The 27,909-nt window shown below is 50.6% G+C and overlaps 1 protein-coding gene across 1 annotated transcript; it reads left to right on the forward strand.

Annotated features, from left to right (window-relative positions):
* Positions 1 to 1,045: 1,045 nt before the first annotated feature.
* On the forward strand, positions 1,046 to 20,674 carry LOC133052669 (PAX-interacting protein 1-like). Its single transcript, XM_061137572.1, is given in 19 exon segments — positions 1,046 to 1,369; positions 1,758 to 2,115; positions 2,118 to 2,177; positions 2,653 to 2,747; positions 4,674 to 4,769; positions 5,585 to 5,722; positions 6,450 to 6,571; positions 7,154 to 7,338; positions 8,529 to 8,596; positions 9,710 to 9,780; positions 11,136 to 11,238; positions 12,092 to 12,260; positions 13,921 to 14,021; positions 14,948 to 15,082; positions 15,166 to 15,241; positions 15,328 to 15,403; positions 15,688 to 15,860; positions 18,682 to 18,868; positions 20,254 to 20,674. Coding segments are annotated over 19 exon segments (2,958 nt in total).
* Positions 20,675 to 27,909: the final 7,235 nt, after the last annotated feature.

Raw genomic sequence — 27,909 nt, forward strand, 5'->3', positions numbered from 1 at the left:
TCCCACCTTCAGTCTTTCCAGCATCAGGGTCTTTTCAAATGAGTCACTTATTTGTATCAGGTGGCCAAAGTATTGAAGTTTCAGTTTCAACATCAGTCCTTCCAATGAATATTCAGGACTGATTTCCTATAGGATGGACTAGATGGATCTCCTTGTAGCACGAGGGACTCTCAAGAGTCTTCTCCAACACCACAGTACAAAAGCAACAATTCTTCAATGCTTAGCTTGTTTATAGTCCAACTCGCCCATCCATACATGACTACTGGAAAAATCATAGCTTTGACTTTACAGATCTTTGTCTGTAAAAGAATATCTCTGCTTTTTAATATGCTGTCTATGTTAGTTATAGTTTTTCTTCCAAGGAGTAAGCATATTTTAATTTCATGGCTGCAGTCACCATCTGCAATGATTTTGGAGCCCAAGAAAATAGTCTCTCACTGCTTCTGTTGTTTCCCCATCTATTTGCCATGAAGTGATGGGATCAGATGCCATGATCTCAGTTTTTTGAATGTTGAGTTTAAAGTAAACTTTTTCACTCTCCTGTTTCACTTTCATCAAGAGGCTCTTTAGATCTTTGCTTTCTGCCATAAGAGTGGTGTCCATCTGCATATCTAAGGTTATTGATATTTTCCCAGCAATTTTGATTCCACCTTTTGAGTCATCCTGCCCATCATTTCACATAATGTACTCTGCATATAAGTTAAATAAGCAGTGTGACAATTTATGGCCTTGACATACTCCTTTCCCAATTTTGAACCAATCCATTGTTCCATGCCCAGTTCTAACTGTTGCTTCTTGACCTGCATACAGATTTCTCAGGAGGCAGGTACAGTGGTCTGGTATTCCCATCCCTTTAAGAATTTTCCACAGTTTGTTATGATCCACGCAGTCAGGATCTTTGGCATAGTCAGTAAAGTAGAAGTAGGTGTTTTTTCTGGAATTCTTTTGCTTTTTCTATGATCCAGTGGATGTTGGCAATTTGATGTCTGCTTCCTCTGCCTTCATCTTGAACATCTGGAAGTTCTTGGTTCGCATACTCTTGACCATGGCCTGCGTGAGCTCCAGCCTGTGGTCTTCTGTCCAGTGTGTGTGCAGGGCCCCACCTCACCCTGAGGACGGGGAATGGACAGCTGTGCACCGGCCTCTGACCTGGGGAAGGCTACCCGCATGCACAGCCCTGGGGCTGGGTCTCTCCTGTCCCTTGTGTGTGTGGCAGAGCAGGGCGGCCGCAGACGGGGATGGCTGGCAGCTGCTGCCCACCATTGCAGAGTCCTGTGCCTTCATGCAGGTGGGGTCTTGGCGTCCTCTGGACCCTTTGTTGGGAAACGGCAGCTGTGGGAGGGATGCTTGGGCAGGCTTTATGGCCCGGGTAAGGCGGGGCATGGCAGGGCATTGGGCTTACAGCAGGACTGTGGGGGTCAGCGGGACAGAACAGCATACATCTCCCACTCCAGTCCTTCTGCTCTGGAGCGAGTCAGCCACTCCAGGGTGTATATCTGCCCATGTCCATTCAGTAGCCTCTTCCATTTTACTTACTTATTCCATTTCATGTTTTGGTGAAGAGGTCTCAAGTATGAGTATGTTCACTTCAGTGAGCTGGCAGTGTGTATGCACATGGGGGGACCGTGGGTGTGTCTGAAACCTCCTGCTGTTGAGAGTTAGCCCACGGCGTGTAGGGTGTGCTGCTCTGCTCTCTGAGGGGCCTGTGAGTTGAGGGCACAGCTATTGACACAACCTTGCCTGATCTCTGCTTCCAGATCCTGCAGTCCCTCTTGGTGCCGATGAAGACGCTGGAGCAGCAGGTGAACCAAGGCCAGCAGGGCCCCTTGAGCATGGTGCTGCTCAGCCAGGTGAAGGTGGCCCTGGAGCCAGCCCCAGCCCCGCACCCCATCCTGCACCTGCAGCCCCAGCAGCTCCTGCAGTTCCAGCAGTGGCACCTGCTGCAGCAGCCCTACTCTCCACCCCTGCTGTACCCATTCCCGGCACCACAGGCCCACCTGCACCAGTTCCCCCAGCAGCCCCAGCCGCCCCTGCAGCAGCAGCTTGCCCACTTGCAGCAGCAGATGCAGTCGATGCCAAAAGTACAGCCACCCGGCCAGACTGCCCAGGCCCTGAAGACCCTGCTGCCCAGGCGCAGGCTCAGCCCCCGCTGTTTGGACATGACCTAGCAGTGGAGAGTTAGTAATATGCATCTCTGTCTTTCCCTCTCCTGAAACCCTTGTACCTTCTCTGAGAGCATTTGAGGGCAGGCTAAGGATTCATGTCAGGGTAATACTTAGAAAATAAGAGCTATAGTTAGGAATTGTTAGGTTTCTCCGGTGGTTTGGGCCTCCATCCCTACCCTGAAGTGAACACTGGTGTCCTTGGAATGGTGTGCTGTCTCAAGGACCACTTGGAGCACTCAGCACCCAGACATAAACTCTGGTGGTTCCCAGTTTTGAATCACGTAATATTGGTGATTGAGTAGCTCCATTTGTAGCAGCTGTATTTGTGGGAACTTTTGCAGAGGTCCTCAGACTACTGGTGGAGACATCATGGGAAAGCATGACTAACTTCATAAATTCACATCAAACTCTGAACTTTTTCATGTTTTGTGCACACATTCACAGAATGGGGGTTCTAATTCATTTTCCTTGTATAATTCTGTTCTAGTCCCAGAAGAAGGCTTCTTCCTGGGATGTGTGTTTGCAATCATGGATTATCCAGAGCAGGTGTCTGACAAGCAGCTGCTGGCCACCTGGAAAAGGGTGAGGTCACTGAGATACATGTACCTGTGCACACACAGACACTTGTGCCTACACCTATAACCGCTGGGTTGGCCAACAAGCTCATTTGTTTTTACTGTAAGATGGCTCTGATAGCACTTAAGTGACTTTAACTTCATGCAAAACAATTTTGTTAGATTGTTCTGTGACAGCTGTCTTATCAGTGTGCATTCTTTTAAACAGTTATCAAAATTGGTGAATTTCTGTGTAGCCATTTTAATATTGAAGATGAAAGAAACAAAGGAATATTTCGGGCATATTATGCTTAATTAATTAAAGAAAGGTAAAAGCACAACTGAAAAGAAAAAAAAGAGAGCTTTGTCCAGTGTATGGAGAAGGTGCTGTGACTGATCAAACGTGCCAGAAGTGCTTTGCAAAGTTTCCTGCTGGAGGTTTCTTGCTGGATGGTGCCCCTCAGCTGGGTAGACCCATTGAAGTTGATAGCGATCAAATCGAGATGTTAGCTGAGAACAGTCAACATTATACCACATGTGAGATAGCCGACATACTCAGAATATCCAAATCCAGCACTGAGAATGAATTGTACCAGCTTGGCGGTGTTCATTACTTTGATGTTTGGGTTCCACAAAAGAGAAGCGAAAAAAGCCTTCCTGACTATTTTTCCACATGCAGTTCTCTACTGAAACATAACAAAAAACGTTTTGTTTTTACAACAAATTGTGACCAGTGATGAAGCAATACTGTACAATAATGAACAGAAGAGATTTGGGGGCAAGTGAAATGAACTACCACCAACCACACCAAAGAAGGTGGTATTGTGTATATGGAGGGAATGGAAGGGAGTCCTCTGTTGTGAGCTCCTTCTGGAAGACCAAACGATTAATTCCAACAAGTACTCCTCCTGATTAGACCATCTGAAAGCAGCCCTTGATGAAAAGCACCAGGAATTAACCAACAGAAAACTCACATTCTTCCATCAAGATAACTCAAGACCGCATGTTTCGTTGATGTTTGATGACCAGGCAAAAACTGTTAGAGCTTGTCTGGAAAGTTCTGATTCATCCACCTTATTCACCAAACATGGCACCTTTGAATTTCCATTTATTTTGGTCTTTACAAGATTCTCTTACTGGAAAAAAATTTTTTTTAATTGTCTGGAAGACTGTAAAAGGCACCTGGAACAGTTCTTTGCTCAGAAAGATAAAAAGTCTTGGGAAAATGGAATTATGTAGTTGCCTGGAAAATGGAAGACAGTAGTGGAATAGAACAGTGAATACATTGTTCAGTAAAGTTCTTGGGGCAGGTAAAAAGTATGTCTTTTAGTTAAAGAAATCAAAGGAACTTTTTTGCCAACCCAAGAAGTTCTCACCCTTTTGGTAACGGTGTTCCCCTCAGTGCCACACGACTGTGTAACCACTGCAGTTGGGATACAGGACGGTATCAAAAAATTCAGAAATTCAGAAGCTGAATTTAACTTCATCTTACTTTGCTTTCTTTTTTTCCTTTTAGAATAAAGTTTCTTAAAGGCAGTGCTTCTGGCCCCAGGGACCAGTTGGCGATGTCTGACACCTTTCTCGCTGTCCCAGCAGGGGAAGTGCTCATGGCACCTGGGGTAGGGGTTGGGGTTCAGCTGGCCCCCTGAGACGTGGGATGCCCCACAGCTCAGATCAGCTGGTTTATCTAAAACATCCACAGCGCCCTGTCTTAGAAAGAGAGCATCCCACTCTTCCTCCAGAAGTTCAGATGAAACGGGGCTTAGAGTTCACTTTTGCTATGTAGTGCTGGGTGGGAAAGCCCATAGATATAACTGATAGTTCATTCACACTTTGCGAAATACACTGTGTACATAATGTGGTGGGTCTCGTGAACTGCTGTCCGACTGGAGATCACAAGTCCCTCTTCCCCAGGCGTGGGAGCTGACTGACTGTGGGTCTCATGTGTGTGCAGATTATCCAGACACATGGAGGAGCCATGGACCCCACGTTCTTGAGCCGCTGCACCCACCTGCTCTGTGAGAGCCAGGTCAGCAGGCTGTTCACACAGGTGAGGGCTCAGCTCTTCTGGGACTGGGGGGCTCTGAGAGATGCTGGGACGGCCATGCTTGGAAAGGTCTTTCTCCCACCTCAGAAGACAGGAAACCGCTTCTCACTGGTTTCCATCCACCTTTGGCGTGTGGACACCTCTGGCCCCTGGCTTCTCTGTCTGTGAGGACTGGGGAGGAAAGGCAGGTTCCCAATGAGGGGAAGGTGGACACCGTCCACCCTGGCAGGGCCACCTGAGCATGGAGTGGCGGGAGCAGGGTCGCTCAGAGCTGCTGACAGGCAGCTCCCCCTAGGGGCGTCCTGCCCTCATCCCCTCAGGGCTCATTTCTGTTCTTCTCTGATGGGTTCTTGTTCATGGACTGACTGCCGTTAGTGTGTATGTGGTACATGGCCTCTGAGAAATGCAGTGTGTATGTGGTACATGGCCTCTGAGAAACGCCTGGTGAAGAGCACATAGGGGTCATCCCATGGTTAACTTCAGGGGCAGTTACGTTTTCATAACTTGCCGTGTTCTCACGGGGCAATTTGAATTCTGATGATTGGGAGTGTCATCTCTTTCCATGATTAAAGTCATTTCCTGGGCTGTCAGCTCTCCTCCCCGTGGTTGGCTCTTGTTCCTGTGTTTCAGGTTGTGTTCAAGTTAACCTGTGACACTGTTGTAGTTTATTAATTTAGTAAATTGAGTGCTAAGCTCCTGAAATTCCTATATTTATTGGACTTCCAGTAAAAATGACCTTGTAGTTACACAGCCTTACAGTTCTGTATGTCACCTGCAGTAAAGCCCCCAACGACCGGCCCGTATTGTTGTGTTTGCAGGCGATAAAGGAGAGGAAGAGGTGCATCACGGCGCACTGGCTGAACATGGTCCTGAAGAAGAAGAAGCTGGTGTCGCCCCATCAGGCACTGCACTTTCCACTGGCCTTCCTGCTGGGGGACAAGCCGTGCTCCCAGCATTTAAGGCTCTCCCTGCCTCCTTGAACAGAATCAGCATCTTGTTTCCTTCTCTGTCCCCCTGTCACAGTCACAGCTTCCTGACATTTAACAGGTTCCCCCAAGTCTTTGACACTGTTTAATAAATGCCTACGCCCTGGTGGCTCCTGCCTGCAATGCAGGAGACCTGGGTTCAATCCCTGGATTGGGAAGATCCACTGGAGAAGGAAATGGCAACCCACTGCAGTATCCTTTTCTGGAAGATCCCATGGACAGAGGAGCTTGGAGGGCTACAGTTCATAGGGTCGCAGAGTCAGACATGACTGAGTGACTTCACTTTCACTTTACAATTGAGTGTCTGACACCAGAAGTGGCCACAGCTGGGCAGACATCATCTCCTGTCGGTTCTCCCTGTCAGATGAGCCCAAAACCGGGATCAGAAAGAAGAACTGACCAATATTCATAGGCTTAGTAAAGTAACTTCATTAACATGATTGGAACAGTGTCATGCTAACACAGGAAGGCATTCTCCATTTGGTATGTTTGCTTTCCGTCCCCCCTTGCTGTCTCATGGGCAGCATTGTCAGCAGTGACAGCATTCTCAGAGGTGATGTCACCAAGTGCCCCTCAATGCCAGAGGAGGAATGGAAACACGTGTGTCTGTAGCGCAACCAACAGGGAGAAGAAAGAGTCATACTAACTGGGTTAAACCATCATTACATCTTGACCTTACTGGACCTTTCCCCCCCAGATTATCTCTGTGACTGGGTTCGTTGACAGCGACAGGGACGACCTGAAGCGAATGGTGTATCTGGCAGGAGCCAAGTACACGGGCTACCTGTGCCACAGCAACACCATCCTCATCTGCAGAGAGTAAACACAGCCACTGCCACGTCTGCCCTCAGCCTGCTTGGCACCACTCTGGGTCCCTCAGTCATCCAGGGTTCCTTCTCTGCCCGCACAGGGCCTCTAAGGGTCCCTCAGTCAGTCGGGGTTCTGTCTCAGCCCACATGGGATCTCTCGGGGTCCCTCAGTCAGCTAGGGTTCTGTCTCGGCCTGCGCAGGGCCTCTGAGGGTCCCTCAGTCAGCCGAGGTTTTGTCTCGGCCTGCACAGGGCCATTCTGGAAATCTCAGTCTGTCAGAGTTCCATGGTGGACGTCAGAGTCTGTTGAAAGAATGGCAGTGATATTTGTCGTAATGTTAGCAGAAGAATGAAATCATATGATTAAGGAGGCTGCAGTCAAATTAGGTGACAGTGGTGAGGTGAAAGCAGGGTGGGCGATGACCTCATGATCACATGGACACCTCCTTACAGCCCAATCAGCTCTGCAGAACCGTCCCTGCCATGTCCAGCGTGAGCAAGTGTGGGCTGGTTTGTGTTAACAGAAGTACAAATTTGAACACCGGTAACTCTAATGAATGTGTTTTCTCTCCCCCCGACCCCAACCGAAAAAGACCAACTGGTTTAAAGTACGAGAAAGCCAAAGAGTGGCAGATCCCGTGAGTGAATGTCAAGTGGCTGGGGGACATCCTGCTGGGGAACTTCGAGGCCCTGCAGCAGACACAGTATGGCTGCTACACCGCCTTTGGCCTGCAGGACCCCTTTGCCCCGACCCCACACCTGGTGGTGAACCTCCTGGGTAAGCAGGCCAACTCCCTGTGGCCGTGGGCTGGGGCTCCAGACACTGCTCTTGACTTCAGGGTCACGTCGGTTTTTATCTCCTCTCCTGTTTCCTCTCCACTCTGTCTCCCACTGCAGTGAGCCCAGAAGTTTTGTTGGCTTGTATTTTTGTTTTCTTTTTTTAATGGACTCTCAGAAGTGGAAGGAACACTAGAAAGCCTTTTGATCTTGTCTTTCAAGCCAGCTCTCATTTAACTTGCTCTGTGAGAAACGGCACCCCCTGCCCCCACTTTCTGCTGCACAGATCCTGAGGAAGGCCCACTGCCCTGACTGTACACCAGATGGTGCTTAACACCATTTACCCACCTGAGCGTCACTCCAGGAAGTGGTCACTCGAATGCTGCTTTAACATGTGCTTCCATGAAGGAGCCCGTCCAGTTCTGGTCCTAAAGGTCCAGTTCTGGTCCTAAAGGTCTCAGTTGCAAGAAATCCCTTTTTGGTTTTGAGCCACAGCCAGCCTGCTTCCCTGGGACAGACCTTGCTATGACATCCACTCTGAAGCCATGGTGCAGACGCCAGGCCCTTCCTCAGTGGACACGTGTCCTTGAGGGCCCAGCCGGGCTGCCGCCCCCACATGCTGCGCTCCTCACAGTCAGTTTCTAGGACGCCAGACCACGGGGCTCCCGGAACTGTCTGGGGTTCAGCACATGCAGGTGGGCGGTGCCTGCACTGGGCCACAGGCTGCTGGTTTGCTCAGCTTTGTCTCGTATGGAACACTCGGCCCCCGCCAGGCTTCCCTGTAAACTCAGGAATAGTCCTTACGGTCCCCTTGTTGGAGGCCATCACCTGAACCACTCTGTGTCCAGGATGACCCACACCTGGAGAGGCTTCTCATTTCTGCTATTATTGATACACTTCCATTTTAATTTCTTTATTGGGATACGGTTGGTTTATAATGTTGTGCTAGTTTCAGATGTGCAGCAAACTGAATCAGTCATACTTGTACATATGTTTACTTTTTTTAAAGATTCTTTTCCCACATAGCTATTACAGAGTACGGAGTAGAGTTCCCTGTGCTATATGGCAGGTCCTTATTGTTAACCTGTTTTATAATAATGTGTGTGTGTGTGTCCTGAAAGGGCTTTTACATTGATAAGGGCTCCTTTATGTACAAAGTGTTTCTGAAAAGTAACCTGTTTCTCTCTTCAGATGCTTGGAGAGTTCCGTTGAAAGTGTCAGCAGAGTTGCTGATGGAATGTCACCTTAGTCATCTTACTGTGGCTGTTACTGTGTTACAAAGAAGTAGGGATATGTTTGTATCTGTAACTAATTCTTTTAGTAATTGGCCGTCATGACCAATGAGGGCTGAATCTTCTCGCCTGTCATAAGCTGTTCAGTGCACCCTGTGTCTTTGTCCTCTCCGTTGATGATATTGGGAGTTACTCAGTCACATGACACACATTAGCCCCATGACTTCTTCAGAGAGCTATGTGAGTGCTTACAGAACCGCAGAGCAGAATACAGGGAGACCGTGTGTTTCCATGGTGTTCAGGAGGTGGGAACTGGGGCGCCAGAGTGTCAGCCCTGACCGCAGCGCTTCACTGTGGCAGTGGACTTCCAGGCCACTGGCTGGGGCCTCTGATGGGCTGCCTTCAGGATGGGCTGTTCTGCACTGGAGTGCCAGGGGTTGGTTGGTAGGCAGCTCTGATAGGGCTGCCTTTCCCTTGGTGGGGAGGGTCATCTCCACCCTCATCTCAGATGGAGAGGTGGTTGCTCCCCATAGTAGAACATAAATGTGTGTGCTTGTGTAAGAAAGACTGGGTTAGAGGCAAGGAAGGGGTGAGGGGGCAGCAGCCACAGTGCGAGGCTAGCTGTGGGGGCCTCTAGGGGCACTGGCTCCCCATTGGGCTCCACATCTCTGCACGTCAGGGCCTCCAGCTGGTTTTAGGAGCATGGGCGCTGTGCCCGAGAAACAGAGTGGCTGTCAGAGGCCTGCCTTCCCCTCCAGTGTCCTGTGACCCGACCGTCCTGCACCCTTATAGGGGAACCTCTGTCTTTCTGGAGGGGTGTAATTGCAATCATTGTGTTTTCCAGATTCCATTGAGACATAAAATATTTGAAGTAAAAAGTGTTTTGAAAAGTTCAAGGTTGAGGATTAAATCTATCACAAGTGCTAGGAGAGGGGTGAAGACATCTTAAGAACTGTTGGGTCTGGTGAATAGAGAGGGTGGCCAGCACCAGGGCCTCCCTGGACAGTTGCATGTGCTGGTGGTCTCTGCCAGGTGTTCCTTGGGGAATGTTTCTTGTATGTGGTGAGATGGGTAGAAAGCACTCAAAAGCTGCTGTGTTACTGGGGTGGTTGACTAAGGTAAATCATCTGTTAATTACAGGGTGTAAGACTACCTCCCAAACCGAAGCAGAATGAAGTAACTAATATCCAGCCTTCTTCCAAAAGTGCCAGGTAGGAAGAATCACCTTGTTTTTTTTTTTGTTTGTTTGTTTTTTGTTTGTTTTTTTAATGGTTGATGATCTTTTACAGTCTGTTCTAGGAACTGGTGGCAGTTGGGGAAATCCCTAAGATTTTCACTTGGAAGGGCTTTCCAGGTGACACTAGTTGTAAGGAACCCGCCTGCTAATTCAGGTGACATGAGACATGGGTTCAGTCCCTGGGTCGGGAAGATCCCCTGGAAGAAGGCATGGCTACTCACTCCAGTATTCTTGCCTGGAGAATCCTCATGGACAGAGGAGTCGGGCAGGCTACAGTCCATGGGGTCACAAAGAGGTGGGCATGACTGAGCGACTAAATCACCAGGACTTGGAAGGATGTGCTGCTTGCATTGCAGCTGTATCATGACATGTCTCGTTTCATCACTGGAGATAAACGGGGAATAGCCAGTGTCTTTTCCTTTCTTATTAAAAAAAAGTCCAATCTTCTGTTTTATCTTTTTTCTATCTTGCCAGAACCCCCATTGTGTGAAACGAGCTGCTGTGGTGGGACAGTGGCAGGGGGACTGGAACCCAGCTCTAGGCATCCTCAGTGTGTGCCCAGGAGCCCATGTCCGACCCCTGACCCAGTTCAGGATAGGGGATGGAGCCCCCTCTGTGGGGCTGGGGCGGGGGTGTTGTCAGACTTGTTCTGGTCTCACCTGGTGGAGGTAAGCCGGTGGTTTAACTAGAGCCAAGAGACCCTCTGAGCTGCATTGAGTGAGGGTGTTTGTCTTTTCCCTGCTCCTCAGTCCCCTCCTTCCAGTCCCCACAGCCACCCAATCCAGGGATTGTTGGATTCTTTAGCAAAAGCCTAATTATGTGATTATATACATCATTAAAACACTACAGATTTTTTTTTTATTTCATAGACTGTCTCAAATATAAGCTAAAAATAGGGCTTGAACAAATTTAAGCAAAGAAGTTTAATATAGAGTGTGTGCTTGAGTTGACCAGCTTTGCTCTGCGTCAGAGCTTCTGGGGTGAGATGGGGCCTGTGGGATACGGTGGGGGACTGGGGACCAAGAGTGCCCTGGAAGTCCTCCCTTCCACCCTCACAGACCCCCAGGGACAGTGCAGGCTGGGGGGTGGGGGGTAGTGCCTTATCAGCCCTTCCCCTACGGGTGGCAGGTGAGAGTTCTTTGGGGTGACTTTGTATAAATGGTGGGAAAGAAAGGGCAGGTGAGTCACTGCACTTTCCCTTTAAGAACAGAAAACCACACACAGGTAAAGCTCTCAGAGCTTCTTAACGCTGTTAAAATTAAAATATCTTGTTTGGTAAAGAACATATTAGGGAAGTAATAGCCGTTCTTTTCTATGTGTGTTTCATAGAATCGAAGACATTCCACCTCCCTCCAAGAAGTTACCACCGGAACTGACCCCTTTTGTGCTTTTCACTGGATTTGAGTCTGTTCAAGTTCAAGAGTACATAAAGGTGAAATTTCCTTCTGTTTTGCATAAAGATTTTAATGAATGTTCCTTTCTGTTTATACTTGCTTTAGGATAGCAGTTTTATTAGGTTAACATGTAATCAGGAATATCATGTTGTAACGTTGTTCATCATGTTTATTTATAAACTGCGTCATCATTACATCATTGCTTTCCGGCCTCATTCTTGCTGCTACTTCCTCCTTAGATGCGTTCTTTCTTGTTAGGATGACTCAGGTGAGGAGACCAAAAGCAGTCTTGTAATCAAACATTAGCAAAGCTGCACAAGAAACATTTTCATAAGGACATTAGCTTACAAGGGTAGCTCTGCCCCTTCAGGTTTCCTGAATGAACCCACCATCTTCTCAAGACTTGTTCTCTCTGGTGGGGCAGGCCCAGGGATCACAGGTGTATTTGTATTTATTTACATTAATTGCACTTCTGGAAGTAACACCAGGAGGGATTGTGGGCTTGTGTCTGGGGAGGGGATGGTTAAAGTATAATTGACCTGTGTCACAGGGATTCAAACATTTCCCTTTATTTTTTTAAGGAAAAGAAATAATTATAAATGCTACTATAAATTATTTTTTACTTTTAAAATTGGGTATAAAGAGATCATCTTTTACATGTCTATGTCTTAGGTCGATTTTTATGTCATCATTTCTTAGAGACTGTGTCTTAACTTGCCTTATCAATACTCACTTCGGCGTAGACAGCCTGGGAGGTTCTGGCTTCACCGCTTTCACCATTTTGGGCAGCCGAGAGCCCATTCATGGTCTAGACAAGTCCCGGGCTGAGGGCGGGCAGGCGGCTCTGCAGACCAGATGGTCTCACCTCTGCTCTGTGTTCCCGGCCCCCAGAAGCTCCACATCCTGGGTGGGGAGGTTGCCGAGTCTGCACAGAAGTGCACCCACCTCATCGCCAGCAAGGTGAAGCAGACCGTCAAGTTCCTGATGGCCGTTTCCATGGTGAAGCACATGGTCACCCCAGAGTGGCTGGAGGAGTGCTTCAAGTGCCAGAAGTTCATCAGTAAGAGGCCGAGCCGCACCCTGTGCACTGGATGCCCAGTTAGGAGGGTTTTTGCCTTCAAATTTATCTCCATTTTCATCCCAGCACACATCAAGTTCATTTTTTAACTCTGTGAATTTAAATGGATAAATAACAAATTATTTCATGTCCCAGTGAGGCATTTGATATCTGTGCATTTTACTGTGAAATAGGAAGGTTGTGGTAATTCAGGAAGTACTGGGGAAGAGCTCTGTAGCCCTGCCTTGTTTCCCTGATGATACATACAGGATGATACATTCCTGGAGGAGTCCCATGTAGTCAGCCTCCTTTGGCCACCCCTGCCTTCCCACCCCTGCAGCACACTGCCCCCGCCTGGGCTCTGACAGCTTTAAGACTGGACGCTTCCTATCATGGGGGAGGGGTATTTTGACATTTTGTATTTATATCTATTTAGTTTGAGACACCAATTGTATAGGTTATTTCTTTTTGGAATACACATGCCCTTTACACTGCTCTGGAAAGTTTGACTCTTGCCACAACTCCAACCAAGTTAATGTAACTCAGCTTCTCCTCTTAGAAACCCAGGGTTGTTGTAGCTACTGTGTTCATTTCAGTGTCATCTCTCACCTTAAACACGGACTGCTTCCTGTCCTCCCTCACAGCTCTTCAGCAGGCACAGCAACCTTCATTCTGCTGTAGAAACTAGCATTTCAGATACATCACTTCATTTAAGTATATCACTTCATGCATGACAGTACTTCTTTGTTCATTTCTTAACTTCACTTTTTAGACATTCTTCTCTTCTTTCACCTAGTGTAGTGCCTTCTTTTTCTGCTGGTGGCTGATGGACTTGCATTTCTAGCAGTCATTAAATCTCAGTGTCTCCTGAGTGACATGATGGAGGCAGCAACTATGTTGTCTAAGCTGAGAATGGTCTTCTCATTTTTATCGTGTTGTTTTAAAAAGAGAAGGGCAAGTGACATACGCAGCCTGTCGTCTGACTCAACCTGACCCTGGACAGTTAGTTTGGTTATGATGATGGAATGCTTTTCTGAATGAGATGTATTCATAAGAAGATGAAAACATTTTGTGATCTTTACTTTTTGAAAAATTGGGTATTATTTAAAAATTCTTAGATCCTCAAAATCTGGTAAAACCATTCTTTATAAATTGATGTTCTTATACGTGTATAAAAGGAACTTGTTTTTGGTACATCTGTAAAATGTGGCTAATCAACTCTCAGTTGGATTCCAGTGGCTCTGGAGTCACTGGTCCTTGTGAGCACAAGCTGGCCATGAACCTGGTTCCCAGCCTGTCCCTCCACATGGGCACTCTTCACCTGGGTCTGGGTTGGGGTGCTCTGGCCCCCAAACAGTGTGAAGTTACAGCTGAGGGGGAGGTGGGGAGCTGCCCAGGGATGAGAGGAAGGTCCATGGATGGCTTTCAGGACATTTGTTCCTAAAAGCTAAGAAACACTGATCCAGGAGGGAGGAAGAGTGTCTTTGGCCTGGCTGGCAGTTTTTGGGAGGAAAATAAATGAAATATAATCTGGGAGACTTACTCATTCACAGGTTTCACAGGTGGATGCCAGCACATGGCTCACTGGGGCACCTGGAGCCAGTCACATGTGGTGTACCCCAGTGCCAGGCACTTTCTGAGGCTGTACTGTCTTCCTTTTCAGACGAGCAGAACTACCGTCTCCGAGATGCAGAGGCCGAAGTGCTTTTCTCCTTCAGTTTGGAGGAGTCCTTGAGGAGGGCCCACGTTTCTCCACTTTTCAAGGTACGCCTGGACTGGAGCTCAGATCAGCTGCTGCAGCTGGGCAACCATGACGGAGTGGGCGGCTTGCACCCAGAGAGCTAGGCTCTCCCCACTCTCCCTGTGCAGTCAGGCCTCCTCTAGGGTGTGTTCCGTGTCTAAGAGAATCGATATGGAGAGAGATGCATTACAAATAACCCAGGTTCAAAGAGTATGCTATGAATAGTGTGTAAGAGATTTACATTTTTATTTTTGCTTTTACCAACTTACATTAATACTATTCTCATAAAATGTATATTCAGCTGGAAAATAGAGACCATTCTTGAGAAAGTATTAACTGAATATGTGTCTAATAATTCTACATGTTTCTAAGATAGAACAGTTTGGAAAAAAATTTTTTTGTGTCAAACAGTGACTTAGTAGATTAATAGAGGCAGGTTTTTTATTTGTTTCTTTGTTTTGCTCTTAAGTAGCCAACTTAGGAATCCAAAGAGATTTTCCGTACTGAGTTAAGAATACATTACCTAAAATAGTCTGTGTTTTTCTAAACGTTTGAGGAGTTTAAAACAAAATGGTGCTTTTGGTACATTTAAGAGTAAGGGTTTTAGAAAATTTTAACCATCAAAATCATTTTGTGCTCCATTTGAGCTTTAGAAATTGTGAAAAATGTACTTATTCTTGCTCTTATCACAGAATACTTCATGTCTTACAGGAATTAAAGTTCTAGCCACTTTTTAATAATTATAGTTCACACCTAGCTTATGAGAGTGCTTATTTCTGAAATTCCATGTCTGGGTTCCACCAGGCCCACTTGAGGTTGGGGACTAGGGGGGGTCTAGTACCGTGTAGCTCCATGAAATTAGTCATTTTGTCAAAATTCTTGGGTAGAATGAGAAATTATGCACACTGAAGATTCAGTTTGAAACCAGTACACATATTTTCACTTTTAGGTGAAATACTTTTACATCACTCCTGGGATCTGCCCAAGTCTGTCAACCATGAAAGCGATTGTGGAATGTGCAGGAGGCGAAGTGTTGTCTAAAAAACCATCTATCAGGAAACTCATGGAACATAAACAGGATAAGGTGCACAGAAGTGAAACACTGTTGAATGCATCAATGTCATGTATGAGGCTCAGTAACCAAGAATCTGCTTTTCTTTTCCTTAGAGTTTGTCAGAAATAATTTTAATAGCCTGTGAAAATGACCTTCACTTGTGTCAAGAGTATTTTGCCAGAGGAATAGGTATGTTCATTTTTCTGCTGTGTGTTGGCATGCATGGGTGTGGGCAGGTGCGTCTGTTTGACAGGTTTTGTCTTTGTTCCTTGCAGATGTTCATAATGCAGAGTTTGTTCTCACTGGAGTGCTCACTCAGACACTGGACTATGAGTCATATCCTTTCAGAAGGTGGTGGGGGGGGCCCTCTCATCTTTAGTGTCAGAGCTGCATGTGCTCCGTGAGCCCACAGGTTAAGGCACTATTGGCCAGGGTTAATGATAGAATCGCTGAGAGGCCCATTGAATTTCGTAGACTGTTCTTCTAGAGTAGGTGCTCTTACATCTTTCCAGGCTCTTTCCCACCCTACATGTTTAGATGTTCTGCACTGCTTTTCCTTGTGGAAGGAAGACTTGGTGTAAAGCTTACCTGAGCCATCTGTGGGTGACCTCTTGGGCCTCTCCTCGCGTCTGCAGCCTGAGAGCAGCCGTTGTCGTCCTGCCGCAGGCGGTGGCCTGGGCTGCAGGGCCTGGCATGTGCCCTGCAGAAGAAAGGAGGGGCTGGTTTTCTGTGGTGGGGCTTCGGGCACCTGGGGCTCTTAATCTGAACTTGGGGACCTTGTTGGGTGTTGACACTGGTCCACACTGCTGTGGGAACTTGTTTTCCTCAACACGCTTACATATAAATTTAACTGATGCACCTGGGCTGGTGCCAGGAGCAGTGCGGGCTTGCCCTAGGCCCTGCTCCCTCAGATGCCCTTGTTTTTCAGCTGCTTTCTTTGAGACAAGCATTTTTATGCAGGAAGACAAATATATTAAATATGTTGCATCTTATTAAGATGTGTAATGTTATTCTGAGGAAACATAAATCATATTTTGTGTTATACGACTTTTAAGAGCCCACATTGGTTTTATGATTCATTTGTCAAGTTTTTAAATGTTTTCACAACACTGTTAATGGAACTTTAGCTGAAAATAAAATGATGCAAATAAAGACCTTGCTATCTCTAAATTATGGATGTTGAAGATTTGAAATGTTTGTACTTTTATTTTTCTTACACTTTTATTTTATATTGAAATTTTTCCCACATTTTAAATTAATGTACTTTTGAACTTTACTTAGAATTGAGTGATCCTTTATTGTGACATATTTCCTGTATAGTTTATAGGGTTTTCATTAAGCTGGATCACATTTTAAGTAATTTCCAGGCAAAATATTTTCTAGTAGAAGTTTTTCCTGTGGAAGTAATTTCTGGAAGGTAGCCATTTTCTATCAAGGTGAGACATAGACTCCTGAGCAAAGCTATGTTCAGAACATTAGCAGTTATTACCACAGCCATGGACTGGCCAGAGTCATTAATACCACAGAAACCCACATCTCTCCTGCTTCTGTTCCAGATATGGTTCTAATACACTTCCTGTTGGGTTGTAGGTACAAAAACATAAGTGGAGACCATCATCTTACCAGTGACTACTGACATACGAGTGTGTTTAATATACTACAGGTATTAGTGTACTCAAGACCAGTGCTGTCACAGAGGTTCAGCCCTGCCCCGACATCACTGCCCATCAGTGTGCTCCTCAGACACTGAATTTGCCTCCATGGCAACTGCTGAGGTGTTTTCCTAAAGGGAGCTGTAATTGGCTCCAGTCTCTTCTCCAATTATGTAATCTCTGTAGTTAAATTCCCGAACGCAGTTTAGGTGGAGCACGTGCATTAATCACCATAGGACTTCCACGTCACAGGAGTTGTCAGGATTGCCGTAAGGCTCAGGCGTTGCTTAGTTACGTGGGATATCCTCCCGGCTCTGACCTGGAGCCACGTGGAGTCAGTCCTGCAAATCACCACTCAGTGTCACAGTTGTGAAGTGAGGCTCCACACCTGCGACCTCACCTGTGCTCTAGGCCCTGAACTGTGGTGACTTTCCCGTGACCCGTCTCTCACCACGTGGGCACCGTTAAGTCTCTCAGCACACGTGGATGACATGCTGATGGTCTCCTAGAAACATCAATCTATAAAGCTCTTTACAACACACCCAGTTGGCACTTGCACCTTTAACAGACTATCTCACAATGTGTGTCCTTTTCGGTTCCTACTTTTGTACCTAAGCAAACAAACCTACCTGTAGAACTGACTGTCTTCTCATGAACCACAATTGGAATGAATGTTAATGTGAATAAATTTAGTAACAGTAAGGTCCTGAAAATAAAGAGGAGTTTCATGTGTTGACACAAAATGTTGATTGCACAGTATTCAGAGTATGGGCCTACTTCTTATACCCTTGAAGAAAAGTGAACATGATAATGGCATAAAAGCCTCTGGGTAGAGTGTATGCATCTGTTTAGTCTTCAGTGAAGAAAGGGGTTTGTTTAAGCACCATGCAAGTCTGACTGACTTGATTAACCTTTCAGTGAGTGTTTTTTCAAGAGCTGCCAGGAAATACTCCTTAAAAACTCCAAGGCCTGCACAGCTGCTGAACAGTGACTTGGAGGATCAGAGGAAATTACATATGAAGATTTAAGAAAAAGATAAAGTAAATCAACTTGTTAGGTTGATTAGGTTATAAAATTATTTCTCATAAGAAAGGAAGTCTTTTTTGTCCCGTTGTTTGGTCTGAATCAAGATTTAGTAGAAGTATAATGTTGACCACATATGTAATTTTCAAGTTTCTAGTAGCTTTTAGATTTTAGTTTCTACACATATCCGAAGTGTTATTTCATTAGTAAGTAATATATTTTAAATTTTTAAAAATATTTCAGATTTCACACCACTTACACTTCAAAAAGTAGATTTACATACCCAAGTTATTTTAAGTATAGGGCTTTTTTTAAGTTAACGCTAACTATGATTGACATTTGAGCCCATCTTTCACACCAGGCATATTTCCAGTGCACAGTGAGTTGGTGTGGCTGGTCTCCACTGTCTTACTTTGCAAACGGGTTGGAGAAACAGGGATGCCACTGAAGACAGCACACTTGGTATTAGAACAAGAGCAGGATCATATCACTCCTCTGTGTAGACAAGTATGAGACTTTGAAGCCAGATGGCAGAAGGACATGGAACTCACCTCCTCCCACAAATACATCTGCACATGGAACAGTTCTCACAATACCTCCTGGTGGGAAATCTCAGGCAACAAAGAGCACTAGAAAGATCTCCATGTAACACAGTAGGATGAAAGGGGGGATAAAAAGGGGAGAAGGACGGGCCTGGCACCCTGGGAAGAAGCTTTGAGAGAGGACAGGTTCCGGCCCCATGGATAGGCCCTCTCCAAAGGGGACACCAGCTGGGACAGAGAGGGGGTCTTCAGAGAGTCAGAGGAGCACGTAGCAAGCAGAGCAGAGATCCCAGGAGAGCCAACTGGGGTGGCATGGAAGACGCTCAGGCCATTGTAGAAGCAAAGACCTGAAGTTAAGGGGTGTGTGAAGGACAGAGTGGGGAGCCCATTAGGCTCTACCTCTCTCATCCAGCACAGCACTGGCTCCACGAGCTCCGGGAGCACTCCAGCACCGGCAGGGCCTTCACCCGCAGAGAAACAGCTGAAATGAGCCTCCCGTGGCTGTGCCATGGGCTGATCTCTACCACTGCCTCTGGCTCTGTCCAAGTGGCACATTCGGAACATGCAAGTGGACAGTGGGGGCTCCGTGGCTGGGACAGGTTGGGCCTAGCTGCTGGGGGATTTCTGGGTGCACATGGGGGCCGGGGCAGGCCTGAGCTGCTCCCTGCATCCATGGCAGGTCCAGGTGCACAAGTGCTGATTCCACAAGATCTCCACTGGTGGCTGTGTGAACACAGCACCTGAAGGCCACCAGGGACACCTAACTGCATCACCACAGAGGAACGGGTCCCAGCAGACGTAAACAAAGACGAACAACGTGATGGACTTCAAGGGCCTGGAGGGAGCCTGAGGGCAGGTGGGTGGGGGCGCTAGGCAGGCACGTGGGGGAGGGGGTTCCTATAACGTGGGTGCTGGCATTCGGTTTGACCATTTGGAAAGGAAAAACACAGGATGCTGATGCCTGCCTGGCAGGCAAGCAAAGGACCCTGAGAGATTGCAACTTCACCTTGTCCATCCTCCTGGTTGGTCCTGGGAGGTGCGGGAACTGGGTTCTCCCCAGTCCCGCTGCAAGCTGGTGTTGCCCTTTTGGGACAACCCCGTACTTCAGGACCACAGTGATCATTAAGGAGTACCACTTTGCATTTGCTGGTATGACCTGGCTTCCAGGGTGGTGTGGGTGGGTGGGAGAGGGAGCAGATGCTCCTCCTACCTGAATCTACTTGCCTGAATCCATGGTCCTCCTCCAGGACACAGGGCACGTATTTCCTCTTGAGTCCACAGGTTCTCTGAAAACAGATGGGGAGCTCCCAGCCTCAGGCTGGACACCCGCAGACTGAACGTTCTCTACTGGCTGTTGGATCAAACTCTGCGGGATGGAAGAGGATTGCAGAGGTGTGGTCTCCCTAGGTGAACCCAGAAAGGGAAATTGAGGTCGGCATTCTCGGCGGCCCCTGGGAGGGCTTGGGGCCCAGTCGGCCCCATTGGGAACTCTCTTGTGGGGACAGCATGTCACTGGCCAGGGCCTGTGGGTCCATCCCCTGCAGCACAACCCCAGGTAGAAAGGTCCTGCCATGAGTGGGAAGTGATGAGGCACAGAGGTTGTGAGGGGATCAGATCATGAGGCCTGAAGGCAGATCCTAGGAGAGGCAAGGACCCTATCCTTTCCACACTGGCAAATCTCAAGCTCATGCCGCTGGGTGCAGAGTCTGCATGCAGGTCATGCGGGTAGCAGTGGACAGGCTGAGACCGGAGGCCTGGGGACTTCACATGTCCTAGTCTCATTCAGAGCAGCTCTGCTTACAGCATGTGAGACCCAGGCTATTCTCACGGAGGCAGGGTGATTGAAGCACCTTTATCAGAATCCTCCTACCCTGGGTCCTCCTGCTGACGGAGACACTGGGTCCTCTTCAAAGGAAGCCCGAGCATTCAGGGTGCCAGGGCTCTGAGAACTGCTAGAGCGGTGGGGCCCTCGGGGAGGTTGCAGGCAGCAGGTGGCCCAGAAGGCGAGGAGGCTGCCTTCTGCAGCAGGGAGGCCGTGGAGGCAGGCAGATCCTCCCTCTGAAGGAGGGAGAGGTGGTGGGGATCGTCGAGTGCTCCAGGGGCTGGTGGAAGACATCATCGAGGAGGTGGAAGTGGTGGCAGCAGAGGAGCAGGAGAAGGTGTCCGTGCAGGAGAGGGACGAGGGCCCGGAGGAGCAGGGCCAGGAACATCCAAGGACTGGAGCCTCGAGGGACCAGCCCTCAATAGAGGCAATGTGGGCTTGGGCTACCCTGCAGGTAGAGCCGAGCTATGCCAAAGAGCAGGACCTAAGAGCTATTGTGCGGCTATGGAGGAATGACAACCAGAGGAGAAAGCGTCACCTCCATCAGAGAAGTGCCGTCATCCAGGGCCTTACTGGCTTCTGAGCCAATCCCGTATCCTGACCACTGCGATTAAGGGGTCAGATGCTCAGGACGAGGAGAAGGATCGGCAGCAAGAGAAGGGGTGGGGATGAGGGCACCAGCATGTTGAGGGGGGCCAAGCGAATATGGGGTCAAGGGGCTTCGGGGCGGGGCGAGTTGTCATCTCCACAGGCACAGTGCCAGCAGATCTGGGTATCTCTGCCTGTAGGTGTCAGAGCAAAGGACTACGGGAGGCTCATTCTGGCTCGCATCCCCACACACCTTGGCGGGGAATGTGTGTCATCAGTGACCAGAGAGAGTGTGCTACATGACTCCAGTACATCCATGCCACAGATTGGGAAGCCAGGGAACAGGCCCGAGACCCGGGGCTCTCTTGCTAATCGCAAGGACACATGCATTTGCTTCTGGAGCAAGCATGCGGCAGGGACGGCAGATCCTCAGAGTTTAAGCAAGTGACATGTCAGGACCCAGGACACACACGCCAGGTGTACATCAGGCACGGTCAGAAACAGATCCTCCCTTGGGGGATGAAGACCACGTTCTCAGTGCACCACAGGGGGACCAGAGGGATGAGCAGGTCTGAGGTTATGGCAGGGGCTGGGGCTGTCATTGTGGCGGCTGGGCAAGCGGGAGTACCCAGAGCCCTGGCCGCAGAAGCCTTTTCTGCAGTCCTCACAATGCCCGAGCCTAACCCTCTCACTCAAGACTCTTGAATGCCTGGCATGTGGCATGACTGGCCCCTTGACCTAAAGCAGATTATGAACCCGTGCCATGTGCCAGTCATGAACAGCGCCAACGATGAAGACGTGCTGAACAAAATGATGGACTTGAAGGGCCGGGAGGGAGCCTGAAGGCAGGTGGGTGGGGTTGCTACGCAGGCACCCGGGGGTGGCTGGCTCCTATAACTCGGATGCATGGGTTCGGTGTGAGCCTTTGGAAAGGAAAAATGCAAGATGCTGATACCTGCCTGGCAGGCCAGCTGAGGACACTGAAAGCTGCACCTTCAACTTGTCCATCTTCCTGGATGGTCCTGGCAGGTGCGGGAACTAGGCCCTCCCCAGTCCAGCTGCAAGCGGATGTTGTCCTTTTGGGACAACCCCGTCCTTCAGGAACACAGTGATCATTAAGGAGTACCACTCTGGCATTGCTGGTATGACCTGGCTGGAGGGTGGTGTGCGTGGGTAGGACAGGGAGCGGATGCTCCTCCTACCTGAATCTTCTTCCTTGTCTCCCCGGTCCTCCTCCAGGATATAGGGCATGCATATCCCCTCGAGTCCACTGGGTCTCTGACGACAGATGGGGAACTCCCAGCCTCAGGGTGGACACCCACAGCCTGAATGTTCTCAACTGGTTGTTGGACCACATTACTGCATGATGGAAGAGGATTGCAGAGGTGGGGTCTCTCTGGGCGTCCCCAGACAGGGCAATTGTGGTCGGGGTACTCGGCTGGCCCTCGGAGGGCTCTGGGACCGGTGGCCCACATGTCGACCACCCTCGTGGGGCCAGAAAGTCACTGGCGAGGTCCTGTGGGGTCCATCCCTTGCAGCACTACAGCCAGGTGGAAAGTTCCTGCCATGAGACCGTAGGTGACGAGGCACAGAGGTTGTGAGGCGATCAGGTCGTGAGGCCTCAAGGCAGACCCGTGGAGTGGCTAGGACCGTCACTTTTCCTCAGTGGGGAAGCTCAGGCTCATGCCACTGGGTTCAGTACCTGCATGCAGGTCATGCGGGGAGCAGCGGACAGGCTGAGACCGGAAGCCTGGGGACTTCACATGTCCTAGTCTCATTCAGAGCAGCTCTGCTTACAGCATGCAAGACCCAGGCGATGCTCACGGAGGCAGGGTGATTCAAGCACCTTTGTCAGAATCCTCCTACCCTGGGTCCTCCTGCTGACGGAGACCCTGTGTCCTCTGCAGTGAGCCCGAGCATTCAGGGTGCCGGGGCTCTGAGAACTGCCCGCAGGGTAGGGCCAGCGGGGAGGTTGCAGGCAGCAGGTTGCCCAGAAGGCGAGGAGGCTGCTTTCTGCAGCAGGGAGGCCGTGGAGGCAGGTGGATCCTCCCCCTGGAGGAGGGAAAGGTGGTGGGGATCGTCGAGTGCTCCAGGGGCTGGTGGAAGACATCATCGAGGAGGTGGAAGTCGTGGCCGCAGAGGAGAAGGAGAAGGTGTCCGTGCAGGAGCGGGATGAGGGGACGGAGGAGCAGGGACAGGAACATCCAAGGACTGGAGCCTCGAGGGAACAGCCCCCAATAGAGGCGCTGGGGGCGTTGGCGGCCCTGCATGTGGAGCTGAGCCATGCCAAAGTGCAGGAACGAGGAGCCGCTGTGTGGCTATGGAGGAATGACCAAGAGAGGAGAAACATCCCTTGCATCAGAAAAGTGCCATCATCCAGGGCCTTGCTGACTTCTGGGCCAATCCCGTATCCTGACCACTGAGACTTAGGGGTCAGATGCTCAGGACTAGGAGAAGGATTGGCATCAAGAGAAGGGGTGGGACTGAGCTCACCAGCACGTTGAGGGGGGCCACAAGAGTTGGGGGCCAAGGGGATTTGGGGTGGGGCGAGTTGTTATCTCCACAGGCACAATGCCAGCAGATCTGGGTATTTCTGCCTGTAGGTGTCTGTGCAAAGACTACGGGAGGCTCATTCTGGCTCGCATCCCCACACACCTTGGCGGGGAATGTGTGTCATCAGTGACCAGAGAGAGTCTGCTACAAGACTGCAGTACATCCATGCCACCGATTGGGAAGCCACGGAACAGGCCCGAGATCCCGGGCTCTCTTCCTAAACGCGAGGACACACGCATTTGCTTCTGGAGCAAGCATGCGGTAGGGACAGTAGATCCTCAAGTTTTAAGCAAGTGACATGCCAGGACCCAACACACTCGCCAGGTTTACATCAGGCACGGTCAGAAAGACATCCTCCCTTGGGGGATGAAGACCATGTTCTCAGTGCACCACAAGGGTCCAGTTGGATGGGCAGGTCTGAGGTTCTGGCAGGCACTGGGGCTGTCATTGTGGCGGCTGGCCAAGCGGGAGTACCCGGAACCCTGGCCGCAGAAGCCTTTTCTGAAGTCCTCACAATGCCCGAGCCTAACGCTCTCACTCAAGACTCTTGCTTGCCTGGCACGTGGTATGACTGGCCCCTTGACCTAAAGCCAATTATGAAACCATGCCAGGTGCCCCTCATGAGCAGCGGCCACGAAGACGAGGTGCTAAACAAAATGACAGACTTGAAGGGCCGGGAGTGAGCTTCAGGGCAGGTGGGTGGGGGTGCTAGGCAGGCACGTTTGGGTGGGGGTTCCTATAACTCGTGTGCATGGGTTAGGTATGAGCATTCGTAAAGGAAAAACCAAGATGCTGATACCTCCCTGGCAGGCAAGCTGAGGAACCTGAAAGCTGCACTTTCACCATGTCCATTCTCCTGGTTGGTCCTGGCAGGTGTGGGAACTAGGCCTTCCCCAGTCCCGCTGCAAGCGGATGTTGTCCTTTTGGGACAACCCCGTCCTTCAGGAACACAGTGATCATTAAGGAGTACCACTCTGGCATTGCTGGTATGACCTGACTGCCAGGGTGGTGTGCATGGGTAGGAGAGGGAGCGGATGCTCCTCCTACCTGAATCTTCTTCCCTGTCTCCCGGTCCTCTTCCAGGATATAGGGCATGCATATCCCTTCGAGTCCACTGGGTCTCTGACGACAGATGGGGAACTCCCAGCCTCAGGGTGGACACCCCAGACTGAATGTTCTCAACTGGTTGTTGGACCACAACACTGCATGATGGAAGAGGATTGTGGAGGTGGGGTCTCTCTGGGCGTCCCCAGACAGGGCAATTGTGGTAGGGGTACTCGGCTGGCCCTCGGAGGGCTCTGGGCCCGGTTGCCCACATGTTGACCTCCCTCGTGGGGCCAGAAAGTCACTGGCGAGGTCCTGTGGGGTCCATCCCTTGCAGCACTACAGCGGGGTGGAAAGTTCCTGCCATGAGACCTTAGGTGACGAGGCACAGAGGTTGTGAGGCGATCAGGTCATGAGGCCTCAAGGCAGACCCGTGAAGTGGCCAGGACCATCACTTTTCCTCAGTGGGGAAGCTCAGGCTCATGCCACTGGGTGCAGACCCTGCATGCAGGTCATGCGGGTAGCAGCGGACAGGCTGAGACCGGAAGCCTGGGGACTTCACATGTCCTAGTCTCATTCAGAGCAGCTCTGCTTACAGCATGCGAGACCCAGGCGATGCTCACGGAGGCAGGGTGATTCAAGCACCTTTGTCAGAATCCTCCTACCCTGGGTCCTCCTGTTGACGGAGACCATGTGTCCTCTGCAGTGAGCCCACGCATTCAGGGTGCCGGGGCTCTGAGAACTGCTTACTGGCTTCTGGGCCAATCCCGTATCAGGCAGCAGGTGGCCCAGAAGGCGAGGAGGCTGCCTTCTGCAGCAGGGACGCCGTGGAGGCAGGCGCATCCTCCTCCTGGAGGAGGGAGAGGTGGTGGGGATTGTCCAGTGCACCAGGGGCTGGTGGAAGACATCATCGAGGAGGTGGAAGTGGTGGTGGCAGAGGAGCAGGAGAAGGTGTCCGTGCAGGAGCGGGACGAGGGGCCGGAGGAGCAGGGCCAGGAACATCCAAGGACTGGATCCTCGAGGGACCAGCCCCCAATAGAGGTGCTGTGGGCTTTGGCGGTCCTGCAGGTGGAGCCGAGCTATGCCAAAGAGCAGGACCTAAGAGCCACTGTGCGGCTACGGAGGAATGACCACCAGTGGAGAAAGTGTCCCTTGCATCAGAGAAGTGCCGTCATCCAGGGTTTTGCTGGCTTCTGGGCCAATCCCGTATCCTGACCACTGTTACTTAGGTGTCAGATGCTCAGGACGAGGAGAAGGATCGGCAGCAAGAGAAGGGGTGGGGTGAGGGCACCAGCATGTTGAGGGGGGCCAAGCGAATATGGGGTCAAGGGACTTCGGGGCGGGGCGAGTTGTCATCTCCACAGGCACAGTGCCAGCAGATCTGGGTACCTCTGCCTGTAGGAGTCAGAGCAAAGGACTACGGGAGGCTCATTCTGGCTCGCATCCCCACACACCTTGGCGGGGAATGTGTGTCATCAGTGACCAGAGAGAGTGTGCTACATGACTCCAGTATATCCATGCCACCGATTGGGAAACCAGGGAACAGGCCCGAGACCCGGGGCTCTCTTGCTAAACGCGAGGATACATGCAATTGCCTCTGGAGCAAGCATGCGGCAGGGACTGCAGATCCTCAAGTTTTAAGCAAGTGACATGTCAGGACCCAGGACACACACGCCAGGTGTACATCAGGCACCGTCAGAAACAGATCCTCCCTTGGGGGATGAAGACCACGTTCTCAGTGCACCACAGGGGGCCCAGAGGGATGAGCAGGTCTGAGGTTATGGCAGGGGCTGGGGCTGTCATTGTGGCAGCTGGGCAAGCAGGAGTACCCAGAGCCCTGGCCGCAGAAGCCTTTTCTGCAGTCCTCACAATGCCCGAGCCTAACCCTCTCACTCAAGACTCTTGAATGCCTGGCATGTGGCATGACTGAACCCTTGACCTAAAGCAGATTATGAACCCGTGCCAGGTGCCCGGCATGAGCAGCGCCCACGATGAAGACGTGCTGAACCAAATGATGGACCTGAAGGGCCGGGAGGGAGCCTGAAGGCAGGTGGGTGGGGATGTTAGGTAGGCACCTGGGGGTGCGGGGCTCCTATAACTCGGGTTCATGGGTTCTCTGTGAGCCTCTGGAAATGAAAAATGCAAGATGCTGTTACCTGCCTGGCAGCCAAGCTGAGGACCCTGAAAGCTGCACTTTCACCTTGTCCATCCTCCTGGTTGGTCCTGGCAGGCGCGGGATCTGGCCCTCCCCACTCCCGCTGCAAGCTGTTGTTGTCCTTTTGGGACAACCCCGTCCTTCTGGAACACAGTGATCATTAAGGAGTACCACTCTGGCATTGCTGCTACGACCTGGCTCCCAGGGTGGTGTGGGTGGGCGAGAGAGGAGAGGGAGCAGATGCTCCTCCTACCTGAATCTTATGCCCTGTCTCCCCAGTCCTCCTCCAGTTTATAGGGCATGCATACCCCCTCGAGTCCACTGGGTGTCTGACGACAGAAGGGGAACACCAAGCCTCAGGCTGGACACCCACAGCCTGAAGGTTCTCAACTGGTTGTTGGACCACAACACTGCGGGATGGAAGAGGATTGAGGAGGTGGGGTCTCTCTGGGCGTCCCCAGACATGGGCATTGAGGTCCGGGTTATTGGCTGGCCCTGGCAGGGCTCTGGGCCCGGTCGCCCGCATGGCGACCTCCCTCGTGGGGCCAGCAAGTCACTGGCGAGGTCCTGTGGGGTCCATCCGTTGCAGTACAACAGCCGGGTGGAAAGGTCCTGCCGTGAGAGCTGATGTGACGAGGCACCGAGGTTGTGAGGCGATCAGGTCATGAGGCCTCAAGGCAGACCCGTGGAGGGGCCAGGACCTTCTCTTTTCCTCAGTGGGGAAGCTCAGGCTCATGCCCCTGGGTGCAGAGCCTGCATGCAGGTCATGTGGGTAGCAGCGGACATGCTGAGACCGGAATCCTGGGGACTTCACGTGTCCTAGTCTCATTCAGAGCAGCTCTGCTTACAGCATGCGAGACCCAGGCGATGCTCTCGGAGGCCTGGTGATTCAAGAACCTTTGTCAGAATCCTCCTACCCTGGGTCCTCCTGCTGACGGAGACCCTGGGTCCTCTTTGGAGTGAGCCCTAGCATGCAGGGTGCCGGGGCTCTGAGAACTGCCAGTGCTATTGGGCCCTCGGGGAGGGGCAGGCAGCAGGTGGCCCAGAAGGCGAGGAGGCTGCCTTCTGCAGCAGGGAGGCCGTAGAGGCAGGCGGATCCTCCTCCTGGTGGAGGGAGAGGTGGTGGGGATTGTCGAGTGCAACGGGGGCTGGTGGAAGACATCATCGAGGAGGTGGAAGTGGTGGCCGCAGAGGAGCAGGAGAAGCTCTCCGTGCAGGAGCGGGACGAGGGGCTGGAGAAGCAGGGCCAGGAACATCCAAGGACTGGAGCCTCGAGGGACCAGCCCACAATAGAGGTGCTGTGGGCTTTGGCGGCCCTTCAGGTGGAGCCGAGCTATGCCAAAGAGCAGGACCGAAGAGCCACTGTGCCACTACGGAAGAATGACCACCAGTGGAGAAAGTGTCCCTGCATCAGAGAAGTCCCATCATCCAGGGCCTTACTGGCTTCTGGGCCAATCCCGTATCAGGCAGCAGGTGGC

Source organism: Dama dama, chromosome X, assembly GCF_033118175.1.
Source record: "Dama dama isolate Ldn47 chromosome X, ASM3311817v1, whole genome shotgun sequence".
NCBI classification, from domain to species: domain Eukaryota; kingdom Metazoa; phylum Chordata; class Mammalia; order Artiodactyla; family Cervidae; genus Dama; species Dama dama.